Source organism: Mus caroli, unplaced genomic scaffold (genome assembly GCF_978045245.1).
Source record: "Mus caroli unplaced genomic scaffold, Mus_caroli_1 scaffold_18, whole genome shotgun sequence".
Taxonomy (NCBI): Eukaryota; Metazoa; Chordata; class Mammalia; order Rodentia; family Muridae; genus Mus; species Mus caroli.
In genome coordinates this window covers 125557-153356 of record NW_028227273.1, presented here as the reverse complement: position 1 = coordinate 153356, position 27800 = coordinate 125557, and the positions used below count along the sequence as shown (strand labels likewise).

The window sequence follows — 27800 nt, the reverse complement described above, 5'->3', positions numbered from 1 at the left end:
AATCAAATATCCTATAATACAGATTCATGGTCTATGGGTGGGTTATAAAGGTCTATGAGAAAATTCAGGTTGTAATGAATATTATATAACTAAATTAAGTTGTTTATTATCTTATAAAATGGTGACTTCATGTAAATACACATAAATTAAAAACTCAAAAACTGCATGTTTTAAATACTGTAATTTATTTTAAATGGGTAATGTAGAAAAACAAGTCTTTAATTCATCAGTAAATTTAATATCATTTTATTAAATTGACGAAATCATGTACATTCATCATATCTATTTTTTTTAAGTTTACAATCTAGAGGACAATGTGTCTTTGTAACTCTTCTGAAATAGCACGTTCTGTTGCCTATTGTCTCTTAACAACATTACAACCACTAGCCTGAGTTAGGAAATAGAATGAAATTTAATCAATGTGCCCCTTCATTTTCCCTCTTAGTGATCCCTAAGCTCCTGCCCCACTCCACAGTGGCAGTCTGCTAATTTCTTACACAAGTCATGTCTATTCATTTAAGTCCACAGATATATTAAGGTAAGAGTGTGCTCATTCAGTCATTATAGATTGGCAGTTTCAATGTGGTATGTATGAGGGAGGGGAAAATGTTCCCTCTATCTGTATAAATTCTTTGCTGGGGCCTCTGCTATAAAAGACAGATTAACAAGAGAAAAACAAACAGAAGCTTATTAACATGTGTATTTCAAACCCACACAGGAGTTACCCAGGGAATAAGAAATTCCCACAAGTGGCTTAGCAGTCTGGTTTAGAACAATATCTTCAACAGAGAATAATAAACCAGAGAAGAGCTAAAACAAAGGGAAAGGATCTGAATCTCTTACCTTATGAGATGTGGAGAAGCCAGTGCTGGTGATAGAAAGGTATTGTCCCCAGGATGATAAGGACATAGAATTCCTTCAAGCTAATGATACACTTCAGTCCTCAGTCTTTCCTTATAGAGAAAGGACAGCCATCTTTATAAACTCATATCCTGCTTTCTAACAAATGAGGTCAAGGCAGGGATTTTTTTCTTTTTTCTGATAATCAACCTCAGTCCAAAGCATATTTTGGCACATGCTTTGGTATGTTTGGTCTGCCATGCATTGGTATGCTACCTCATATAACCTTATAAACAAGAAGAGAGAAATTATCTGAGCCACACTGAAAGGCTCCAAAAGCAGCCCAGCTGTGGCCTGACAGTTGCCCCTCTGCTGTTGAGCTCAGCTTTCTCCTGGTTTTGCAGCAGTGTACAACAAACGCAAATCTTAACAGACTCTGGATGCAAATCCCATCCAGAAGTGAGCCAGTACCAGGTACATCGATACTAACCAGTGCTGGGAAAGGTGGAGGAGACAGATGCTTAAAAGGAGAAACAGGATTTCCTAATGCTGCTGCTTCTCCATGGCAGAAGTGCACACCTGTGTTCTGTTGCTGCTGCTGTCACAGTCATGAGTAACAACTGGGAGAGTAAGCTGCAATCTGCTCAAAGTACCAGGAAACCATTTTAGCTTCCTCATCCCTGGGTCAGCACACCTGACATAAACAACTTAAGGGAAGGAAAGCTCAGTTTTGCTCAGTTTTCAGTTTAGTCCATTATAGTGGGGTAGGATAGGGAAGGGAGAGCATGGCAAAGCTGTGCGGTTTACATGACAGCCAGAGAGCAAAAGTATGGTCATGCCAGCTGTTTTTTGTTTTTTTGTTTTTGTTTTTTTTTTTTTCCTCTTTCTCCTGTTATTTCACATGGACCCCTAGCAAATCATATGGAGCCTCACAAATGCAGCAGGAGTTTCTTCCCTGGTGAATACTCCCTGAGAACATTCTCAGGCACACTAGATGTGGTTTGTGACTCTCTTAAGGCACTTTCAATCAATGAAGTATGATATCAAAAATAACCATCACATGGAACCCAAGGGGCTTTGCCTTTTGGATTATATATCTGAGATGGTGCTGGTATCTATATATTGTGTTGCATAAGTTTGTATGTTTCTCTAGTAAAGATGATTTTTAGGCCAGGTTTATTGGGTAAAAGTACGAGCCTTAATTACATAGCAAGTTCAAAACCAGCCTGTGTTAAATGACAAAACATCTGGATGCTATATTGTTTTTAACAACAAAGAATAAAACAATTCTCATACTGCCACCCACCATTTGCTTCCCTGAGCTGTCACTGTAGGTAGCCTGCTGTCAACACTGAATACTAGGCCTGTCAAACCTGAAAGACCAGTGTGGACAATGTTGCTTCTCTGTTCTCCAGTCCTACAAGTCATCTGTTCTTACCTGGTCCAAGAATTTGGATTGATCTTGGGGGGAAAATCTGTGGATCTAACTCAAGTTCACAGGAACTGGGAGATCTAGATTAGCTCTAAAAATATTTACACAGAAAAGGTTGGCTGTGTGATTCAACACCATACAGTTCTGACTTGTCATCAAACTCAAGTAGATTAGTAACTGAACTCGTAATTAAGACTGTAGAATTTTGGGTTGGTCATACAGCCAAACAGAGATTAACAGACAACATGAGTTGGGTTGTGGAATCTCGCCCTTTTAATACCTGTACTCAAGTGTGTTGTAGAACTTCCTTAAAATGTGACTGAGTAGATAAACCCAATGGCTTAGTCAAAGTTGTTACCAGCCCATTAGATCTTAAACCTCTCTCAGGCTATCAATTTACCTATAAAATCTCTAACAGGAAACACTGTATCACGAACTTAAGGAAACAAATGCTATGTGATGCTGAAGTACACTGAAAAGGGTATATGTTTCCATGATAATGTAAGAAATATTCTAAACATACACACAATGAGCCCTTTGAGTAGGAGCTAATACAACTGTTAAGATCTCAGGTTCAGGGATAGAGAGACAGCTCTATGGTTAAAAGTACTTGCTGTTCAAATTCCTAGCACACCTGTGGCAGCTCATAACCACCTGTAACTACAGTTCTAGAGTATCCAACATCATCTTCTGACATTTACTAACACAAGGCACACATTTAGCACACATACATACATGCAAACAAGACACTATAAGCATAAAATTTTTAAAAATGAAAATGAATAAACATCTCAGGTCCATTAGCAAATGGTACAACACAAATTACCGAGGATGTGACAAGTTGTAGAGAAAATCTCTTATGTACTGTGTAGAAGCATCACCTGTCAATAAAAACCTAATGGCCTATTAGCTGAGGCAGGAAATAGAAGGTGGGATATCTAGCAGAGAAATAAAGAAATCTGGGAAAGATCCAAGAGCAGTAAGATCGGCCACCTGGACTAAGAGGAGACGGGCATATGAAACTGATGAGAGGTAACCAACCATGTGGCAGACACAAACTAGAACAAACAGATTATATAAGTTACAAGTTAGTTGGGAAATGAGCCAAAACTTATGGCCTAGGAATTTATTCATAAACAATTAATTCTCAGAGACATTTCAGAAACGGGTGCAAGTGGGAAACCCCAAGCCCACAACAAGTTGGTGGTACATGACTGGAAAGGTGAGGGGACATAGAAACTCCTTCAAAGAATGTGAGGCCCAGGGCTGAGGGTGGTTTAGCAGTTTAGAACACCGGTTGCTCTTCTAAAGGACATGGTGGCTCACAATCATCCCTCCAGGGGATCTAATGATTCTTTTGGCCTATGCAGGCATCAGGCACATACATAGTGCACATACATATATACAAACACCCAAATACATAAAAATAGTACTTTTTTTAAAAATTAAAGAAGAAGAAAAAAAGAAAAACATAGACTAGCCCTTTGAAATCGTTACAGTCTTTTGAATCATATGAGTAGAAAAGCCTTAACCTCATGTGTTCTTAAAACTAAAAATTTTTTCAGGGTTTACATCTAGGGCCTGGTATGATGATGCATGCCTGGAACCCAATGTAAGAAGATTAAAGTTGAAGGCCAACCTGGGCTACATTGTGAGTGTCCATCCCAATAGATGAACTGTCTCTAGAGTTGGGAGCTTGAAAAGGGAGACTTGGGACCCCAGGGAAGATGAGTTTGAGAACTGGAATGGACACAGTAGGTAAATCCCACATGGAGGGCAGAGCAAGGGCAACAACTAAGCTAGTCTCAAGCTAGGTGTGCCCTTGGTTTTATTTTTAAGGCAGAAAGTCAGGTGCAGGTCAGGATATCTGGTGCGTGGAAACAAATCAAAAAATTTAGACAGGAAAACTCCATAGAAAGCTTAAAGGAATATACTTAATAATTCAATGAGCCTTGTATTCAACTGGCAGTTTAAAGGAATAATAAAAGATATTAGTCTTATGCCCTCAAAAGATGAACAAACCTCAAAATTAATGTCTGATGAAATTAGTGGGTAGGTGAAGCAAGCTTGTCCAAGTACTTTCAGTCTAACAATCACCTTAGTAAGCAGCGAGTAGTTTATATACAGTGTCAGTGGTTTTCCTGAATGCTCAGTGGAAGAAGCCAGACACAACGTTAGGAAATACTAACGTAAGAAAACAAACCACTGTTGGCCAGAGATCCTGGAAGGAAGGAAGAGACTCACTATAAAGGGCTGTGGGAGATGTATGTATATTTCTATGCACATTGATTGGTATAAAATTTATATTTCTGGGTACACTGAATGGTGTAAAAGTTCATATGTCTAAGCACACTGACTGGTACAAGGAGAAATAAGTTTGAAGGAAGGAGCTGAGGTAAAGACAGCACAACTTTTACAGTCAGCATCCGGACTCCAGAGCAATGAAATAATCCATGTGCTGAAACTTGAGGACTTCGTTGCCCCAACTCATCCAACCTGGCTGTAAATTCCTAGCAAACAATTCCAAGCACTGGCCACCTGGCTTGATGTAGTCTCTCAGAACTTCTGTCAGGGGGAAAAAAAAAATCAATATTAAGAAACAGATTTTTCTTTTAAAAAGCAGGGAAGAGTAGAACAGGTGAATATTTCAGTTTTTAAAACAGATAGCAAATGAGAGTCAAACATGTCATGGCTGCTCTGCTATTCATGTCAGGAGCCAGAGGACCAAGCATCTGCAGCCTCAGGAGCCTGCACTGGCTCTGATTTAATGCTTTTCATTTGCAGATGAGACGCAAGGGCTGGCTGCAATGCCCACATACTGACTCTCCAGTTTTCCAATACTCTTACACATCTCCTGAGAACTAATTTACTTTATGTTTTAACAAATGCAATCCATTCATTTAAAAAAAAAAACACACAAAAACAATATAGAGACAACCTGCTTTAAAACAGAATATAAGCTGTAAGTTTAGTTTTAACACATACATTAGTGAAAGAATTAAGCAAAGAGCTGTACACAGACACCAAGTATTGGAAAATATCAAGGACAGCCCCACAGCAGTAACCTGCAAGTACTGAGACTCTCTCTTGCTTTCACACTGTAGCTCTTTGCCTAAATTCCACCATGCCATTCAAATAAGGAGTCCTTATCTAAATATCCATAACTACTACATTGAAAAACCATCTTTGGTTGAAGAAAACATTATATAACTGTGGTCCACACTGCCTGAGAGAAAGGAAGGCCACAGCAACTTGTTTTAAAAGCCCGTACACTTAGAGGACAAACAACTAAATCACTATAACCCCGATCATGTTCTGGCTGCTCTACTAACCACATAACAGGAATTGGACATAAAAATAGTTCCAGGAAGAAAGTACTTTAGCACATAGAACACAGTTCAAGGTTGCTATGTTAGGTTGGTCTTAGAAGCCTATCAAATTCTAAGAACGACAGGCAGGCTTCAGCAGGTTTTCTTTTCTCCTTAGGAAGTAAGGATCCAGCCCAAGACTCTGCAAAAGCTACCCAAGCACTCCACCCCTGACAGATACTTCCAGTCCTGTGGCTTCTCTAGAAATAACGGAAAGATTTAAGAGATAACACTGTAAAATTTAAAACACAATATAGCAGGAGTGGACCTAGGAGAAGCTGGGGAGAGAGAGGAAGTAAATAGGATAAAATTATATCTTATGAAACTCTCAAATAATTAATAAAATTATTACACTATTATTAAAAACATTTTGAATTTCAGAATGTTCTTTGTCTGAGAGTAATATTATTACTTATCAAAAATCAAAGAGAAATTAAAAGCTGTTATTGCCTGCAATTGAATTAACTCAAATTTAGGTTTTGATAAGTTTCAATGTTGATATAAAAGATTCTACTTACATAAATATGGAATTAAACACTGGGCAACTTGAAACAGGAAGATTTCCCTAGAGACCTAAAGGACAAAACCCAAAATCTCCCTTTTAATTTCTAGAAGTTAATATGGTCTGTCTTAGTTAGGGTTTTACTGCTGTGAACAGACACCATGACCAAGGCAAGTCTTATAAAACACAACATTTAATTGGGGCTGGCTTACAGATTCAGAGGTTCAGTACATTATCATCAAGGTGGGAGCATGGCAGCATCCAGGCTGTCATGGCGCAGGCAGAGCTGAGAGTTCTATGTCTTCATCCAAAGGCTGCTAGTGGAAGACTGACTTCCAGGAAACTAGGGTGAGGCTCTTAAGCCCACACCCACAGTGACACACCCATTCCAACCAGGTCACACCTATTCCAACAAGGCCACACCTCCAGATGGTGCCACTCCCCGGTCTAAGGATATACAAACCATCACATGGTCTAAGGTATAGTAATGGAAGAGTTTACTTCAGTTCCTCAGTCTTTTGGCATAAAGATGTTCTCTTAATGATAGGGATGGAGAGATGGCTCAGTGGTTAGGAACACTTGCTTCAACTGTGAGAGTGGGTCTCTGACTGTTGCCTGCTCTTAGGACTCTTCCTCCTGTTGGGCTGCCATGTCCAGCTTTGATGTAATAGTTTTTGCTTAATATTATTATATTTTACTTTGTCATGTTTGGTTGTTGTCTCTTTGAGACCTGTTCTTTTTCGATGAGAAATGGAAGGGGAAGGGATCAAGAGGGGATAGGAGAGGAGGAACTGAGAAAAGTGGGAAGAATGGGGGGTTGGGAGGGCTGGTATGTGACACTATGATCCAGATGTATGAGAAAGGGAGGTTTTCAATAAAAACAAAACAAGCAAACAAAATAAACACTAGCTGCTCTTATAAAAGAACAGGATTTAATTCCTGGCACCCATATGGTAATTCACAACCATCTGTAACTCTAGTAGGGGATGCAATGCCCTCTTCTGGCCTCTGGATGCATCTGGGATATATAAAGTATACAGATAAACATATAAACAAAACACCCTATACATATAAAAAGTATTTTACAATTTAAAAAAAAATATATTGTATACTTGTATTTTACTTTTATGTTCTAAAATATTTATAATTTAATTTAAAAGATACATTTTGAGGTTTTGAAGCAAAAGAGAACAGTTCATGTTTTGAGTATACATAAATCAGTTTATTAAGATTCATATGAAAAATTCTAAGTACTATGTACAAATTATGTATCATGTAAACCCCTAGGATTTTAATTTCACTGTAAAATGCACCACAAGAATCTTTGAGTTATTTTCTAATAGCTTTAACTTGTACCTGTCTAAGTTAAAATACATACACTAAACTTACATGAACTCAAAAACAAAAAGTACTACAAATATTTGTTGTATATTACTACATAATCAAAGCTTGAGAATTAACTATATTGAGTCATTCAGATTTTCCCCACAAATACAACTTGGGGTTGATATGTTTTGATTCTAAAAATGTGTTTGTGCTGCCCTCTACTGGCACTACAGCCAAACTGCAATCTATATACTAGGGCAAGACTAAATCTTCTCTTGCAAAACATGTGAAACTCAAGAAGAACGAAGACCAAAGTGTGGACACTTTGCCCCTTCTTAGAATTGGGAACAAAACACCCATGGAAGGAGTTGCAGAGACAAAGTTTGGAGCTGAGACGAAAGGATGGATCATCTAGAGACTGCCATACCCGGGTATCCATCCCATAATCAGCCTCCAAACGCTGACACCATTGCATACACCAGCAAGATTTTGCTGAAAGGACCCTGATATAGCTGTCTCTTGTGAGGCTATGCCAGGGCCTGGCAAACACAGAAGTGGATGCTCACCGTCAGCTATTGGATGGATCACAGGGCCCCCAATGGAAGAGCTAGAGAAAGTACCCAAGGAGCTGAAGGGGTCTGCAACCCTATAGGTGGAACAACATTATGAACTAACCAGTAACCGGAGCTCATGTCTCTAGCTGCATATGTATCAGAAGATGGCCTAGTCGGCCATCATTGAGAAGAGAGGCCCCTTGGTCTTACAAACTTTATATGCCTCAGTACAGGGGAATGCCAGGGCCAAGAAGTGGGAGTGGGGGGTGGGGGGCGGGGAGGGTATGGGGGACTTTTGGGATAGCATTTGAAATGTAAATGAAGAAAATACCTAATTAATAAATAAATATTGTTTTTAAAAAGAGTAATCTTTAAACATTCTATTTTAAATGAAATGACAAATAGATAAAAATTTATTTCAGAATAAAGGCTTGAGGCATTAGATATTGTGTAAATCTTTAACAGCAAACTATAAACCCTAAGACAATGGCTTATAAATTAAGCTTTGGTCCATACCAAATGATAAACAAAATTCAAGTATACAAAATTAAATTTCCTTAAAGTACAACTGATATTGAATTTTTTTTTTCTCAAGGAGCAGTAAAGTTCACGTTCATCCAGGTCACAGACTAATGCATTAGTAGCATTTATGCAGTCCCAAAGGTGAGGTTTCAGAGGATCCTTCTAGGCCAAAAAATGGGCAAACACATATGGATATTTCTCACATTAAAGGTACTGTAAGGACTCCTTTGAAAAGTTATCCAAGTAACAGAAACCTTGAGTATACTTCCGTTTGTTTGTGGTGTGTCTGCATGTGTATCTGTGTTCTACAGTCTGATATAAGCACAGAGAATGTAAATACCATAGTGTGCTTGCCAAGGTCGGAGCAGGTATCCTCTTTCATGGCTCTCTGCCGTACTCCCTTCAGACAAGGTATCTCACTGAACCAGAAGCACACCATTTGGCTGGCCAGTGGGCTCTCTAGGAAATGCTTCTCTCTGCTCCTAATGAAGGGCTTACTGGCTTTGTACATGAAAATGAATGACTCAAAGCACTCTTACCCACTAAGCCATCATACCAGCTCCCTTAAGTTTACTTTCTTATGTTTTCTTTTCCTAGCTTGTGAATTATATCCTGCAAAAGTAATAATTATAAGCAGATCATAGTTCTCTTGAGGGATAGCTTATAAATCTTTTCTTGCTGTTTGGTGGTTTTGCTTGTTTTATATTTGCCTTCCTTTTAAAGTAGTAATGATCAAATTAATAAAGTATTTTCCTGAAGAAGTTATCTAAAAACTAAACCTTGAATATCAAATTCAGAATCTCAAGGACTTCCATGACTAAACTCGAATTTGAAAACTTGAGCATTGGTTGATTTTTTAAATACACTCTATGCAATGAAAGCAGTCCTTACCACTCTGCAGTACTCCATATTGTTACTCACTCTTGGAATGAGGGTGGCAGAGGAAGAATTCAGATAACCTGCCAGAGCAGCAAGGCCAAGACTCACACATGGGAGCTGATGCCCAAGGCCAACCCTCCCCAGTGATCCCTGCTGCTCAGTTACACCGAATGAGGAGTGTAACCCTGAGCACTTAGCTGGAGGGAACTGTAGCAACAGCAGCTGACTACCCCATGTTACAAAATGGCAGTCTGTCTTCAGAAGAAATAAAATACCACATGCAGGGGATCCTAGACACCTCCATTATTTGCTGAGTTGCTGGTTTTAGAACAAGCAAGGGATTTTCTGGCTCTGAATCCTGAACCTGAGTACAAAACAAGGCCACTCGCTGAACTGCAGGCCCTAACGGCTTTCACCTGTCAAGGCCACAACTGGAGGGACGCAGATAGTCAAGAAAATCTAAGGTGATATAAACTAACCTGTGCTCTATTTCACAAATTCTGCTCTGAATTTTCTACAACATTTCAGAATATTAAAACAAACATCCAATTCATAAGCCTACAGAGTATTCAAATGCTAAATTCAATCCTTCTCTGAATAGTTTCAAATTCTAACAGTTCTGTTTCACAGAAACATACCGGTAAGAGGCGGTTTATGTGAGTGAAGAACACAGGGCACACTGACAATCAACTTCTGATCTGGAACTGGGGGTACTCTTACATCTGGATTCCTAATTACAACACAACAAAATAACCAACTATTACTTAAAGGGTAATTTTTAATTATATTCTACAGTTGCATTGATTTTTTTTTCAAACAGTAATTAATTCTAGTAAATATAAAAACAGAATCAATGAGAGAAATCAATTTAAAAATTCAAACATTTTTAGAATGTCATTTTTTATATTAACTACTATATCCTTGATAAAACAAAAGCTAATATAAATTTTTATTTATTATGTAACATACTTTTCAGCTCTGGGTCACTTTCAGATTTCAAAAGTATAAAAATTAAAGAAAATCAATGATCACTGTATTAATTTTAAAAGCCCATATTTATATAATTTTGAAAAATTGCTTTTCTTACCTTAATGCTAAAGCAGTTTTTTCTTTAACTCTCCCCAGTACAAGACATTCATAAGGCTTTTTGTGTGGAGAATCCAACGGGAACACAAACTCTCCTGAATTTGTGATCTGAAAGGAAGGAACCAAGGAAAGCCATTATTTTTTACCATCATTATAGTTTCCAGCAAAAAGAGAAGTTATTAAACCTCTAGGCTAGTATTGTCCAATAAAAAATATTGTATGAGCCACAAATGCAAGCCACCTATATAATTTTAAATTCTCTAGTAGTAACATTAGGAAGAAGTTAAAAAAAAATAGAATGCAAGGTAATTTACCTTAACTGCACTTAATCTAGCATGTCTGAAACAGAATTTCCACATGCAATCAGTTTTAAAAGGTATCATGTTGTATGACTTTTTTTCCTCCATAGTGGGTCTTTCAAGTCCAGCACATATTTAACACTCAACAGTACCTCTCTATCTGAAGGGCACAAGTCAAGTACTAGAGAGCTACAAGTCACAGCAGCTACCATACTGGACAATGTAGCTATAAGGTGTGTTTGAACACTCACATAGCATGGATACTTTAAATATATTGTATTGTCATCTCACACATAAACAATCTCTACTTTTTATGATTACTTGTTCCTGGAAACCAGGTCATCATTAATTCAGTCATTAATTCAACCAGCCATGTGACCAAGTAGTTAAAAATAAATCCTTCCACAGTTTAGATAGCAGAATGTCAGAGTCACAGTTTAGTCAGGGAAGAAAGTGGGATAGGTGATGAGGTAGAAAGGACCTGGTGCGGAGGCTGGCTCTTGGTGCTATAAATTCTAGCCTGGCAACTTAGCAGGATCCTATCTCCAAAATAAAATAAACCTAGAAGGAACCTGGGAGCCTAAAAGGCAGCTAACCATGGTTACATAGGTTCATGGTCATCCTTGGCTAGATAGCAAGTTCAAGACAGTGTGGGTTACAGAAGACCCTGTATCAAGGTGAAAAAAGCCGAGAATGACAGATTCTTGGTCCCTGCACCTTCCTGTCCTCTCCACAATGCTCTTGCTGATCTTTGTCCTCATCCCCATAAATAGGGAGAAACTATGGGTAATGCAAAGGGTAATGAGATTCTGGTGTACGGAGGAGAGAATGAAGGCAAGGCAGCCCTAACTTCCTATTCATTCAACTACAGTTGTAGGATATTCCACCACAGGATCACAGGGTGAACCCCAAGACTGTGTTATTTACTGGAAAAATAATCTATTAATCCAAGAGCTTTCTACTTGAATATTGTATACAGAGTTAAATAAAGTCAACCATAGGTCAAGAGGCAGACCAAGCAATCAGTTAATAGGAAGTGAACATAGAATTATTAAGGAAAAAACCATAGAGAGTAAGAGAGAGTCAGGAGGACAGATAGACACACAGTTTGAAAGAGGTTTTTTGAGATGGTGTGAGAGAGGGGATTTCTTGTAGGATGACCGCTAAGGAGGAAGGTCAGCTGGGTGCTTTCTCTGTCTCTTTAAGCTAGCAGACCTTCACCCTAGCATCTGGCTCCCAAGTCTTCATTAGTAAAATTGACCGGTTAAGATTTTGTTTAAAAAAAACAACAGGCCAGCAGTTTGGGAGCCCACTACAGAGACAAGGGATAAACACCTTGAGAGCAGGAAGACTAGTGTTCATATACAAAGCATGAACAGTTCTTGTCAGAGCCTGAGGAGGACAGCAGTGCCGCGGACACACTGAGAACAGTCAGCATATTCCTGGAAGTGAAAAGTGATGCTGAGATAACAGACAAGCTAACTTCTGAACTCACTTTTACCCAGTACCACTCTGCAACAACTTCCACAGACCACGAAGGATATAGTTCCTCCTTCACAAAACACAGATGTTTCTGCCTGTTGGTCACCCAAGTAACAATGAGACAGTCAGCAGCAGCCAGTTTAGGGATAGGCATTCGCTTTATCTGCTGTGGTGATAAACTACTGTACCTAAAAATGAAAAAAAAAAAAAAACACTGTAATAAAATCACCGCAAGAAAGACATATAAGCAGGGAAAAGACCCCACAAATACAAAGGTCTAGGAGCTGCTCACATGCAGCTAAATAAGGAGTCACACTGACACCTGGTGGACTCACTGGCACTTACACATGTACCAACTTTTCTACCTTCCTAGTTTTAAATTGTCAAGCTGTATGGCTTTTGTTTTTTTAATTTCATATGATTTGTATTTCGGTAATTTTACAACATCTAATATGCCTTTTCTCTCATTCAGAATTAAACAAATACTGTCTGGATTTCATCATCCTGTGTGTCACAGGAGCCCCATCAGAGTGAGCTCTAAACTAACTGATGTCCCAATAACCAAATGACACAAAAGAAGGACTGACTCTGAGGCCAGGGATGCAAGAGTGGGATGACTTCAACAAGGAGCCTTGCCCCACTGTAAACCTCAAGTGTGTAAGCCTCAAGCATGTAACCCTCAAGTGTGTAAGTCTTAAATGTGTAAGCCTCAATATGTAAGCCTCATATCTTGCACACACTGCTGACCCCTAGGTCACCTATGACCTCACACAACCTCATGTTCCCTTTACAGTTTCAAGGCCCTGTCTACCACTGCACTCCTATCTTCCTGTTCAATCAGTTCCACTGGACTCTCTCAAGCCTTCATACTCCGTCTCATCTTATAGGTCCATTGTCTTATGCCTCCTGGCCATTAATAATATAAAAGAAACTTGTTTGGCTAAACCACATAACTTGCTCTATAAATATCCAAACAAATACAACTCTTTCTCCAACATTCCCCATACAAGTGGAGATGACAAACTGTATTCTAATGTCCCATTATTGCTTCTAGACTCTTTCAACTTTGGCAAAACCTCCTCTTCTCTTTAAGAAGTACATTACCCAGCCACACTAGCACCAAACCTTCTTCAATGAACACATTTTGTCCTCACTCTCAATATTCAGTGTGCTGAATCTCTGAGATCCCTCTACCTCGAAAAGGAAAACTTTGACACTATTCTGAGCAACTTCAAAGCACAGCCCATATAATGTACACTCAACTGTTAATCTGCCTACACAAACAACTACACTCAGCCTTCAACACCCCATTCCAATTACATAAGCTAGGCCTTGTCATCATGCATGCATGTGATATGTGCATGTACATATATATGCACACAATAGGAACTGAATGCAGGGCCCTGTGCATGCAAAGCACAATCTCCATCACTGAAGTACCCCCTTATACATACCAATACCACAGTGGAATTCAATTTCTTCATACATATAAATGAAATGAAGGAAAACACAGAGCAAAAGAAACTTTGAATCTATTCTCAAGTTCTTAAAACAATCATAGATTCTTTTATCTATCCATGGTTAAATACTGTAAAATCCTTACCGCTTTTCAGGTCCTCTGCCCATGCCTTGGCAGATGAAGTTATCTCAGACTTTAGTTAAAATAAAAGCCACCAAGTTTCTTCACCTACCAAATTATCTCTTCCCTCTTTATATACTTCATCTATCTACATCAACACACCTTCTCTACAGGGAAATATGTGACATTCTCTAATAAAGTTTATCCTTCCAACACTGTCTTCTCATTTATATATTCTGACATCCTGTAATGCCAATCACTCACCTGCTTCTGCATCTTTAACCCCTGTGGTAGTTCACTATAAACTTGTAAGCATTCTTGGATTATACAAAAGAAAAGAAGACAAGGGAAATGAAAGACATGAAGAAAGGAGGGAGAAGAGAAGATGTATCTGGCTTTTTAAAATTATTTGTTTGTTTGTTCATTGATATAGATGTGTGCCTATTGTAGGATGTGTGTGGAGGTCAGAGAACAATTTGAAGGAGTCAGTTCTTTGCTTCCATCATGTGAATTTCAGGAACTAAAGTCAGATCATCAGGCTTGGTGGAGATTGTGATTTGCCAGTGAGTCATCTTGCAAGCCCAAGTATTGTTTTAACCCTGGACAGTCTCCCACCAATGATGAGACAGCACCTCTGCTGGCTCATTGTTGAATGTTCAGTCTGGATTGTGGTGCTATTCTAAAGACAAGAGAACCTTAAGGATGGAGACTGGCTGGCTGAGATAGATTAATAGGAGGGATGAGGGATCTTGGAAGGCTAAGCCCATCCCAGGGTCCCAACCTAGTGCTGTCTACTTCCTGTCTGCTGCTACATGCTCCTAAAGCTGGGAAAAGAGATGCCAGCCTTTCCTAATATGATGGACTGAGATCTCTAGAAGCATGAGGCAAACTCACCTTTCCTTCTGTAAGCCGAGTCTAATGGGGATTTTGTCAATTTCCTCCCATCAGTAACTAGGCTAGGGACGCATGGACTTAAGTCTTCCCATTTCCTCCACTTTGTTTCATTCCTCAACACGTTTCTGAAGAAACGTGTGCAACTCTACTCACTTAGAAAAAAAGAATGAGTCTCCCAGAGTGCAGGCTCAAGCATCTGGTTTCTGATGTAGGTAATACTACATTAAAGGAGTCAGGAACAGCTAACAACCCTTTCTTATTAAGCAGATAAATGAAAGAACCCAGACTGTGTGTTCCCTGGGCTCCTGACTTCCACCATCACACTCCCAGCACAGCAGCTAGCCCTTTCTCACAGGAAGATTTTCAGAGACTATTCTGTCACTGTAGGAAAAGTGTTAGGTCAAAACTCTGCACTGACATATTCTCAATAGCTTCATATTCCTTAACTTTGCTAAACTGGACTGTTTGGAACTAAGGAAATTTTCACACTCCCTCTGGTATCTCAAATTTTTAAGGATAGATTCATCACAGGGCACAGCAACTTTATACCTAGGTTTAAGGGTCCAAGAGAACTGAAATGTATTTCTATAGCTAGCTGAACTACAAGGTTTGAACCCACTTTTAAACCAACTATTCCTCTCTAAAATCACCTTAGACTCAACAATCTGTCAGAAAGTTTCACGTAACTTACTACCTGTTATTATAGTGCAGTTATGAGTCACAGAGGAACCACTGGACCCTGAGGGCATACATCTCAGCCAAGAACATGATCACAGTTTCTGTGTGCTACAAAGGCTTTCTATCACAACTGATGAACTCTAAATAAACACACAGATGACAATAATGTGTCCATAGGAGCTTCATATTAATGTCAGTTATCTACTTGACAACCACATTATGATGAAGATGTGCAGCACTTCTGCTTTTTCTAAATTTACACCAAAATTTAAAGAGTAACTTTCTTTTATTTGGGGGCTGGAGAGATTGCTAAGTGGCTTAGAGTACTGACTGCTCTTCCAGAGGATGTGGGTTCAATTTCCAGCACCCATATGGTGATTCACAACTTTCTCTTATTTCAAGAATTTACATTTCAGTCCATACTTCAAGTCTATATATTTCATAAAAATATATAGACATATAGAGAGAAACAAAGATATACATACTCAGAATAGATACATGAATTCTTTGCACAACTCTTACAACTTAAAAAGAGAACTATCACACACATTATAAGCATATTCCTAAGTAAGCTAAAGATAACCATTGAAGAAGAACTTCAGTCTAATTTTACAACAAAATAGGAATTATGATGTCTGGTAAACTGAAAGCTAAGGAGAAATGTAACTGGAAGCATTCATTAGAAATGGGAGGGAAAGTGTTGTCAAGTTATAAAGGTGTTACTAAAAGTAAATGCCATCCTAGTATCTAACCGAGCTCATCCTATCAGGTTACCTAAACTAAACTAAACAGAAGATGGACTAGATGAACTCACTCCCAGCACGAGGTTATAAACTACAAGTATGGCACATATCTAAGTTTCAAACTGTGACAACAGCAAAGGCAAATGGAAGCCTTGGTGTTACTGAGTCAGCCTTGAATAGTTCAGGCCTCAGTGACAGCTTCAGACACTGTTACATCAGTTATAGATAACTAATATATAGAGACACACAGATCACCTCCAGTTCAAGGACCTAGAAATGAGGAAAATGATTTTTTGATGAGAGCATGTTAGTAGCATCAGATAACAGATATCATGTTTAAAGTGTACTAAACCAGAATGTACAAGAAACTGCAGTTCTAGAATATAATCTGACAAGTAAGTGATCCCACACACCTGTTACTTCTTTTAACCGATTTGTTCTCCCATGGTGGATCAATCACAATTGCATCAAATGTCTTACCACCTGAAATCAAAAGCACAATTTCATAAACACCCTCTGTAATGTGATGAGGCTAAGAGCTAACCATGGAGACTAAGGATATCCTATAGAGCCCACATTCTCATAAGCAAAGCTCTCAACTGAATACACAGAATTCTTCAAAAACAAAAACTAAATATGTTCCCCAAAATTAAAGCACACACGTACACAAACACGCATAAGTGCTCGCGCATACACACGTGTATGTAACACACACACACACACACAAATATTGTTAAGACAAAAAAGTTTAAAGAGCAAGATCATCAGCAGGTAAAGGCTACCAAATGTGCTAATCTGGGCTGGTTCTCCAGAATGCACTTAAGGGTGGAAGGAGAGAAGAGACTCCAAAAGACTGTCCTCTGACACACATAATAGACACACACAATCACAATAAGAAATTAATGCACAGCAAAAGCACAGTATTTTTTTTTTTGAACCTGGGGCCTTGGGTATGCTCCGCTGAGCTTCAGACCCAGCCCAAGAAAGGACTTTCATAATAAACATAAATACAATGAAATACAACTGAATAGTTTATATGGGGTTTATTCAAAGACAATGTAACTCTGAACCTCTCAGTTCTGAACCTGTAACCCTAGCACCTAGAAAGCTAAGGCAAAAATGAGATGCCAAGACCATCCTGGGATGAACAGCAAGTTCAATGCCAGTCTGGGCTTCTTAACAAGACTTCTGTCTCAAAGATAAACAACAGAGCAAAAGTCAGCATTTTAAAACTGAACTGACATTAAAGTTCATACTGTTTAACTTCTGAGACAACAGAAAAATTATCTTGTTCTAAAACACATTAATTACTTACAGTTAAGAAGTGGCTGCATACAAGAAATGTCAGACAAAAGAAAGCTGCTTTGTGGTGGCAGCAGGTATTTTTGTCCCATTAAAGTAATCATTTTGGAAAAGCTGGAGTTGTTTTCAATGATCTGTGAGGATAAATCCAGCTCTATAACAGACATATCATCTCCCATCAACTGTAGCGTTTGAAGCTCCATTTCATTTAAGGAAGGCAAATGTTTTGCCATCTCACATAACTCTGATAAATTGCAGGCATCAAGTGGTAAAGTGATGCACCCGCTACTTCCATCCTGTTTTTCAACAAGTGGGTAAAGAAAACCACTTCTGAGACCTTCTTGGATTAACTTTGAAGATCCATCCAAAATCAGCTCTCTGATCTGTTAAAAAAAAAAAATATTTGAAGTACATTAAAATGATATTGGTTTTAAAATCATTTTCCAGGGGCTAGAGAGATAGACTAGCCGTTTAAGAGTATTGGCTGCTATTGAAGAGAATCTGAGTTCAATTCCCAACTCCCACATAGTCGTGCACAACCACCTGTTAATCCAGTTTCAAGAGACCTGTCACCTTCTCTGGTCTCCAAAGGCACCAGGCATATACATATAGTACGCAGACAAAATATCCATATACAAAAAATAAAATTTAATTTTATTTAAATTTAAATTATTTTTCAAATAATTAAATTTCTACTGTGCTTTGATTATCTTAATATATTCAAATCCACCTTTATTAAGAGTAGAGTGATTTTATAATATAATGAGACTATAAGACTGACAGCATACTTTTGAAGTCTACAGAATGAGGAACACTGCATAAACTCACTATTAAGTAGTGTGACAATCAGTATATGAAATGCTGAAACTTGGAGCCAAAAATGTTTTTTCCTTGCTTGAGTTGTTTCTGTCAGATATCTGGATATGGTGAGGAGAAAAATAACTACGACATATGCTCTGCACAGAAAAGTCTCACAACATTCTTGTAGGATATGGGGAACAAAGGGCACCTGTGAACATAAAGCAGAACCACAGAGTTCTCTGTCCTGGCCCAGACACTCCATATCTTCTGCCACCATCTGTGAAACACCATGGTTGACTAACTCGTTCACTTCCTAAAATCTTATTCTTCAAAGGAGTGCTGGGAACCACATCTCACATCTCTCAGTATGGGAGAAATACTGACCATACATACTGTTCGAAACCCATCTTTTAAAACCTACTGTTGGGACATCCAGGGAGAAAAAGAATTCTGGGATAGAGCTAGGCAGGAGATCTGCCTGGGAAGATGTGAGCAGACAGACACTTGGTACCTGAGCACAGGGAACCAGCCACATAACATAATGTAGATTAAAATATATCGTAAGTTATGATTCTAGTCTGAGAAGAGTCTAGCTATATGGCAAAGGTATATGTAAATATACTTTGAGGCTGAGTCTTATTTCTGGGCACGTGGGACTAGGAGGTAGAAGCAAGACCTAACATCAACATGAATGTCCCTCCCTTCTACTTCCTGTGTATCTCTCTATCCATCCTCCTGACTTTCTCTTACGCTCTATGGTATTTTCCTATGTTGACTCTTTGTTAAATGTTTGCTTGTTCCACCTCTTGACATATGGATGACTTTATTTAATCCTGATAACAATAAACAGAAAGCTCTTGGATTAAAAGTCTGTGCTAGGGCTAAGCCACACCACAATTAGAAACAGGTTTTCCAGTAAACAGCACAGTCTCAGGATTCACAGTGTGATCAAACATCCTGCAACACTACCCAGTAAGAGTAGAACAATTAACACAAAAACACAATTAACAACACAAAAATTGCACAGATACCAAAGTCCTCAATACTATACATAGGAGCACTGCATCCAGCAGTTACAGAACATACATCCTTTTTAACCCCACAGAGTACAATTCAAGATAATTCATATACTGGCCAACGAAACAACGTTCTTTAAAGAACTAGAATTTAGTTTTATACTCCAAATGACTTAAGTTGGAAATCAGGAAAGAAAAAAAAAAAAAAAAAAAAACCATAAGATCAACCACAAATGCAACTGAAATAGTTCTCTTCTAAATAATTCATGCAGGTCAAAGATGAAATCACAGGAGACATTAGAAAACATTTTTCTCTGCAGAGGCAGGTGGATTTTGAGTTCAAGGCCAGCCTGGTCTACAAAGTAAGTTCCAGGACAGCCAGGGCTACACAGAGAAACCCTGTCTCAAAACACCAAAAAAAAAAAAAAAAAAAGAAAGAAAGAAAGAAAGAAAGAAAGAAAGAAAGAAAACATTTTTCTCACAATGGAAGTAAAAGTATAAAATATCAAGATACACAAAATTGTCACAACAAGATCACATTCATATCCATTAGGATGGCAATTTCAAAACAAAACAGAATGCTTTGGTGAAAACACTGGAACCTTTATGCACTGTTAGTGGCAGCTTTAAAGAGCACAATGGTAGTTTCTGGGGGAAAAAAATTCAATATATAATCTAACAATTCCATGACTTCTATAGTAACAATCTGAATATATCTGGCAAATGTTCAAACCAAGAGACGAAAATTGGGGTAAAGGGGAACAAAATAATGCATGCTTTTTCTTATGCAGAGTATAGATTTGATGATATATGTATGCATATCGTTGTTTAATTGTGTGTGTGTTTGTGTGTCTGTGTGTTTGTGTGTATGCATCATGAAAGAAGAAGGGGGACAACTTGGAGGGAGGAGGGGACTAGCAAGAAGGGTTAAAAAGGTGATAGTTAGTGGGGGTGAAATATGAGCAATGACACATATGTATGAAATGTCATGATAAGTCATTTTCTAGGCTAACTAAAATAATTCAAAAAAATTCAACAACTCATCATGATACAAGGCACCAAATATGATGATGGGAACCGGCCCTCTGCAGACTGCCTCTACACAGCTTTCCATCTATTGCTATAGTATATTTACTCTGGTGTTTAATATTTTGGAAGTTTTCTTGTTATTTTCAGGGATTTTTTTCCTACTGTAAATTGTCAGCATTCTTTTCATAATTCCCCACTTTATCCTCACACCATTTCCAATACTGAAAATACAAATTGTGCAGACTTTTTAAAAGCTCTAGTTCAGTCTATACAATCTTTAGCAGATCTGGCTCTGCAAAAGCACATTACCCTGCTGACCTCATATATAAAACAACCTCATTCCACTCTCCTGGCACTGGTCCCCTTCTTACCCCCAAATAACCCTCTGTTTTCATGTCATATATACAAATATACACTTGGATAAGAGTCTACACTCAGCTGCTTGTTGTTAAATTCAACACATGAATGGAAACATGAGAAAGTAAGAACACTGATACATCTTCCATGAACTCAACCAACAACACAAGGTCATAGACATCAACCACCTGAGCTGATAGAAGCACGTGTAGTGTTAATAAAACTGGCTTAACATGTTCATTACAAAGAAAAAAACAATAAAGCTCTATCAAATTCTAACTCCGACCAAAACAAATGCTTTATTTCTAAGATACTGTTGTATTTATTTAGGTCTTTTTAATGCTACTTCACACTAATCTTCCTGCATGATGAATAATTTTGTCCTACCTTTGTATGATACTCCATGGCATCCAATTCACCTTGATTGAAAGCAATACATCTTTTACGCTTCTAAAGAGAGGGTGATGAGAAAAAAAATAAGGTTGTAGTCTATCACAAAACTGACATTTTGAAACCTGCTAGATTTTATTTTTTATACTACATTTTTAAATTTTGTATCTATTTTTTAAAGGTAAGAAGTTCCATTGAGATCAAAATCAATGCAAAGGGTACTAGTGCCCATGGAATAAGAACTGTGGTTCTTCATAAGCAGTTGCCATAGTTACCCATCAGTTTATATGCATATGACATAATTACTCTCAACTTTCTTCATTCTTGACATGAACTATCTACAAGCTATCAAAGAAAATCTAGGGCTGTAGCAAAAGACCAGTAGTTAAAAGCATTGCTCTTGCAAAAGATCCAGGTTTAGTTCCCAGTACCCACTTGGTGGCTCATGGCTATGATTCCAGTTGCAGTGGATCTGAGGCCTTCTCCTGGCCTCTGCAGGCACCAGACATACACACGGTACACAGAGGTTCATACAGGTAAAATACTTATACACATTAATAAATCAAGAAACTAGAATGAAAGAGAATGGAAGGGAGGGAGGTGAAGAGGGAGGGAGGAAGGAAAGAAGGAAGCAAGCAAGCAAATAAGTAAGCAGGCAAGAAAGAAATCTTAAAACCAAGTATGGCATCTCAAGGCTGCAATACCAGGAAATGAATGGTAGGGGGCATGAAGGGTAGGGGTTCAAGGTCATCCTCTGCTACACAGTGGATTCCAGAACAGCCTGGGCTACCTGGACCCTGTTCAAAAAAACAGTGCAGAGGCGCCAGGGGGGGGGGGGGGGGGACAGTATAGCTATAATCCCAGCAGCCAGGAGGTAGGAAGGTCAAGTTCAAAACTAACATTAGCAACATATCAAAAGAGCCTCAGGAAAAAAAAAATGTCAATTTTAATGTATTTTAAATGGTATTTAGAATGCTGGCAAGATGACACTTATCACCATATCCACCATTGTGCGAGAACAGAGCTCCTGAAAACTGTCCTCTGACCTGCAGGCACAAACCACTGCACAAGCGCACCTATGCACACAATAAATAAATGAAGATGTTTAAAGTCCTTCAAAATTGATCTGAGGGTTACAGATAAGCCAGTGTTACTAGCAATATTCTGCACCTGACTACACCACAAAACAGAGCATGAAAGCAGGAACATAGAGCTATAACTTCTTTTCATTGCTGATTGCTATTAATATAGTATCAAATTCTCAACAGGCTAAAATACATGTTGACTAATTACATAAAAAGATGTAAGATTACGCTAGCTATGTAACTTCGTTAGCATATCAGAAATGATCAATTTCATTATGATAGTATTAATTACATAGGCTGATCTGTATCTTCCACATTAAAATGGGAAGTTTGTCAGGCATGGTGGCATGCACCTATCATCACAGCACTGCAGAGGCAGGGACGTGAGTTTAAAACAGCCTGGTCTACACAGTGAGTCCAAGACAGCCTGAACTACAGTCAGATGTCTCATTAAAAACAAACAAACAAAAAACCCAACCATGCTAAAGTCAAATGCTTGGTGGTCTGAATTAGTGACAGTGATACATCTGAGGTTTTCTTTTCTGTGCTTCACATGTAGATGAATCAATATATACTTGTTGAAAAGGAAACACATGTCCAAAAAAAGAAAAGAAAACCATGCATTTCTGACTGCATTTCAGGTACCTCCAATAGCAGAAGAGGTTACTACAAGTAACTTCCTTACTGTAACTCTTAGTATTCTTCCCTAATTTTTTAACCAATTATAAGGTACAATAAAGGCACTGTGCTTATCTTGCTTCATCATTATGCACAAAAATAGATGGAAGGAGCTTGCACATTTGCTAAATGAACAATCATTCATTCCTATCCCTAACAAGACAATATCTACATTGAGTTTGTATGATCACCTCTGGACTACTGGAACACACCCAAAAGATTAAAGCATATACTGAAGGTGCTTGCTGCTGAGCCTGACAACTTCAGTTCAATCCCCAGGGCCAATGGTCAACATGGTAGAAGGAAAGAAAAACTCTACTCCCACATTTAATCTTGTACAATATACTCAAATTATCTATTTTTGGTGGGGGAGAAGAGATTGTTGTCTGCAGGGGGCGGGGGTTGTTGTTTGGGAGGGGTGGTTTTTTTTGGGAGAGAATCTCATATAGCCTAAACTGACCATGAACTCACTGTGCAGCCAAGGGTGGCTTGTACTCCTGTTCCTCCTGCTCGAATTACAACGGTGTGCCACTATATCAGACTCAAACTTCTGCAAAACTGCCCCAAAGTATATACTCAAACACAAGTACCTTATAAATATGTATATTCCATAGCTTTCCTATTATCACTAGAAAACTTTACAAAAATACCCTTCTCTCAAGCTTTTATTATACAAGCCTATTCCCAAAACACAGGCCTTTAAAATTCCCTAAAATCCACTGAATAATTGGAAATTTTTTCATAGAAATTTTAAAAGCAAAAACAGGTGTAAAAACATTCAGTACTATTTACCACTCTTGCTGGCAGTGAGACCTAGGAGAATGAAGCGAACAGATGAGGCAGATTAATGTCTCATGCGATAGGCCAAGTTTATCAGTTTATCAGAGTATAGGACAATTTATATTCTGAGGGTTAAGAAGAGTCATGTGAGTAACAGGTACAATCACAAAGGCAAGCCAAATGAGGTTGACAGGTAGGGTATGGTAAAAACATGATTTTCCATAAAGGCATATAAACAAGTAACAAAATCCAGTCGTAATGAATAAATTCACTTTTACATCCCAAGAACAATTTCATGATTTTGAAGAATCTGAGGCCACAAGACTCTTGCTTTCTTTCAGGTTTTCTCACAAACATTTAGAATACATTTATTTATTCATGCATTCATTGTGCATTGTGGGGAGGGGTGCATAGCCATGGCACCCAGGCAGAGAGAGGTTAGAGGACAACTTCTGGGAGGCAGCTCTCTCCTTCCACCAAGTGGGCCCTTGCGATCAAACTCAGACCCTGAGTTTCAGCAGCAGGCACCTCTGTTTATCTGCGGGGCCACCTCTCCTGACCTCTATTTACTTTTTGAAACATGCAATGTGTTGTTCTAAAATAGTAGGATGTTAGAAAGTATAATTAAAGATGTCTGACAGCACCTGCTGAGAACCCCAGCACTTGGGAAGTGGAGACAGGAGGATAAGAAACCTGTGATCCTCAGCTAGGCAATGAGTTGGAGGGCAACCCACAACTGCTCTTGGACATGCTAACACCGTCTGCATTATTAACTCTTTTTTATACTTAGAAAATGGGAAGGTGGGGGTGGGGTGGGGTATAGGGAACTTTCGGGATGACATTTGAAATGTAAATGAAGTAAATACCTAATAAAAACATTGGAAAAAAACTATAAAAAAATAAAAAATCTTAGAACCTTTAAAAAAAAAATGGGAAGATGTTTGAGATACTTAATGAGATTTTTTGTTTCATGTTAAAAAAAAAAAAAAGACAATTAAAACTTCCTACCTTCCCAACAGAAACAGAGACCTCTTGTTTATAGTCAGTCACTAGATTTTCGTTTTTGTTACTTTGTTGGCGCTCTTTGCGAACAGCTGGAACTATGTAAGGTTTGGCGACATTAAATAGCTCAGATCGGAAAACATATTTTTCGGTGATCACTTCACAACTTCCTTCATCGTCATTGCCCGACACAGTAGTGAAGTCAGGAGCAAAGCACATAGCAGGAGCTCCAAAAGGCGACCCGGGATCCAGCTGAAGAGAATCCATATAGACAGAAGTAGGGTTGTTTTTACTACAAAAAGACTCTTGATGCTGGCGAAGTTGATAGTTTGCTTTGTTAATGAAAGAAAGATGATCCAGTAACCACCCAGGAGACAAATGATGCACCACAGACATTCTCACAAAAAACAAAAAACAAAAACAAAAAACTGATAATCAAGAATCAGAACTAGGACTGAGAGTATAGCTCAGTGTGGGGGTCCTGGGTTTGATACCAATGTTGCAATTAAGTTCTTAATGTCCTGTATATCAATGATGTACACACAAGAAGGTTTTATATTTAAACATACAAGGTGAGTGTGTACATACCACCTCTAAGGAAAAATGTGAAACTTTAAGTGTCTTTTAATTTCAGAATTGGTCATTCAAAATTTTCAGCCAAAGTAGTCAAAGACGCTTCTTAGTTTGATTCTCCTTTCTTCGGGTGCCCTCTGTGGTCCTGTTTTGGTCCTTGAATCAAGGCACGAGTCCACATGGTCCAAGTATTCAAGTCAATAAATCCTTAAAAAGTGAGTGCCCTGTCAAGTCAAAGGATAGTAATTACCTGCAAGAATTTACCCTTTTTTAAATGATATAAATCTATTTAGAGAGGGCCACAGAAATTAAAGGAAAAAGAACTGTTGTGTTTTCAAACTACAATTGCCACAGGAAGTCACTCCATTACTCAGATCCCTGCCCTACCTAATCGTTATCAGTTGTAGAGCAATAAGAATAAAAGACTGCTCCAGCCAAACCAAGTGCAGTATGAATAGTAATCAGAAGTTCACAACTAGTTTGCTAGGTCAGAACATCAAGATTTATAATCTGTTTGAGCCACACTCCAGTAGCTAGGTTTTTCAGAACTTCTTTATCTTTACTTAAAATATGTTTTACATTTCTGGCTAGAGCTTTATTATAATGTAGAAACCTTAAGAGAGCACCGAATAAAAAATAAATTAAAGGCTCAGATAGCATTTATAGTCAAATTTCTTATGCAACTGACTGTAGTGTTTGTTTTTTAAAGACAGGGTGTCACTAGGTTGCCCTGGTGTATGCCTCGAATTCAAGACTCAAGGGGTGTGGACACTGCCCCACATACAAACTAAATTACTTGATTTCACTGAGCCTCAAAATTATCTTTTAGGTTTTTGGAGTTGTTTGCATGTGTGTGTTTTGTTTGGGGTGGTTTTTCTTTGGTTTGTTTGGTTTGTTGGTTGGTTGTTTTGTTTTGAGATAGTGTCTATCTACGCTGCTCTAGCTGTCCCAGAACTCACTATGTAAACCAGGCTGGCCTCAAACTCACAGAGATTCCCCCACCCCACGCCCCACACCCACCCCTGCCTCCTGAGCGCGGACATTAAAAGCGTGTGCCACAACGCCCTACTAAAACGATCGTTTTTATGTTCTAATGCCATTATTTTGGAGAAGTAAATGAGATAATCCCCATGAATTGCTGCTCACAGAGTCTGAAATGTAATACCTGCTAATATATCTGCTGACTATTTGGTGATGGAGATCTTCGTGATACCTGAGATTTTGGGTTCCCAGCCGAGACGTGAAGTGAGGAGACACTGTGACTGCTAGGGAACCTCAAACTCTCAAAAAAAATTAAAATAAATAATAAGTAAATAAATAAATAATGCTTAGCTCAAAACTAGCTAATGGCACAATTGCGCTGAGACCCCGGAATCATCTACACTTTAGCCCAGGGACTGGCAACGCCTGCTTGTAGTTCCGACCTGGGCGGCGGTAATCCACAGCACTTGAGGCAGTCTGACGATAAATATCCCTCAGGCTCTTCCACCACCGCTCTCCACAGCCTCTCCTAACGTCAGGAAACGTCACGCCACCTCCCAGGCTCGCCCCGTGGAAACAGCACTCATCTAAAACGGGTCCTGGTCTCCATCCTTTCGGAAACAAACCCTCGCTTTCTCGTTCCAGGACGCGGCCATATTGCTGTACGGAACTCGACTCCAGGAGGGCTCCGGTCGCTCCGCCCGACAGCACTACTCGTCCTAGACGCCAGCTTCCGGGATAGGGTGGGACTCCCTTCAGGTCATCGACGCCGACGATGACCTGGGAGGAGCCCGGAGCTTGCTGCGCCGCCGATGCAGACACTTCCGGAGACGAGGGCGGGCGCTGAGCGTTTGCGCATGCGTACTCGCCGTCGCAGGCCTGACGTCAGCGCGGGCGGAAACTTTAAAATTCAAACCGCCGTGGGTTGACTGAGGCGGACGCTCTGGTTTTGGCGGCTGTGTTTTCGTGTGCAGTCGTGCCGTTTACTGAAAACTGGGCGCTGGGTCTCGTTGAGAAGCTGAGCGAAAGGAAACTGCTGAGATGGGATCAGCTCTGACTGTGTTAAAATGGTCCGCGGCGCTGGAGCTGACTGTTGCGAGGGAGCTGGGGTGGGGATCTGCCCGGCTCTGCAACGTTTGTAGTGGGAGGAGATGATGCTAACAGGTGGGGACTGACAGGGGGAAAGCTGTTTGGTGTGCTGTGTTCCCGTCCTGATGCTGCATCTTAAAAGCCTGTTACGGACAAGGACTGGAACCAGTGAAATCATGAGAGTAAAATTAGGTGGAATGCACGCCACCAAAACAAGGAGGGGTGTGGCTCAGTGCTCAGCCTAGCGTGCTGAAGGGTCTGACTCTCCACCCCTAGCTCAAGACAAAACAAAAATAAAATGCGATCAGCCTAACCCTCTATGGAAGCTAGGGCCGAGTGCATAGCGTCTGATGCTGCAGAGATGGAGACACGATCCAACGTAGACATTATTTTGATACTTGTTTTAAAAGTGGGAGCAGCCTGTGTTGTGAACCGGATTGTTTATCTTTGTTGAAAGGTGTTGCAGTAAATCTGCAACCCAAATAAGTCCAGGCAATGAAAACACAACTTTATTAATATGAATACATGCTGTG

At 39.2% G+C, this 27800-nt stretch overlaps 1 protein-coding gene across 6 annotated transcripts; it reads right to left on the bottom strand.

Moving 5' to 3' along the window:
- Positions 1-201: 201 nt before the first annotated feature.
- Mettl4 (methyltransferase 4, N6-adenosine) lies at positions 202-26977 on the bottom strand. Of its 6 annotated transcripts, none has more exons than XM_021149996.3 (10): positions 26622-26975; positions 25213-25421; positions 24631-24876; positions 21077-21139; positions 17500-17869; positions 16598-16667; positions 12304-12478; positions 10511-10617; positions 10062-10153; positions 202-4837 (listed from the first exon to the last, which is right to left on the bottom strand). In XM_021149996.3, the coding sequence occupies exons 3-10, from the start codon at positions 24841-24843 to the stop codon at positions 4692-4694; spliced, it is 1236 nt and encodes a 411-aa protein (XP_021005655.1). In that variant the 5' UTR covers positions 24844-24876; positions 25213-25421; positions 26622-26975; the 3' UTR covers positions 202-4691. The 6 variants fall into 6 exon arrangements, with proteins under 6 accessions (XP_021005655.1, XP_021005650.1, XP_021005651.1 ...); XM_029471507.2 differs by adding an exon at positions 9436-9503 and having other exon boundaries at positions 4695-4837; positions 24631-25421; positions 26622-26977; XM_029471509.2 differs by adding an exon at positions 6159-6213 and having other exon boundaries at positions 4732-4837; positions 24631-25421; positions 26622-26976.
- Between the last annotated feature and the right edge of the window lie 823 nt (positions 26978-27800).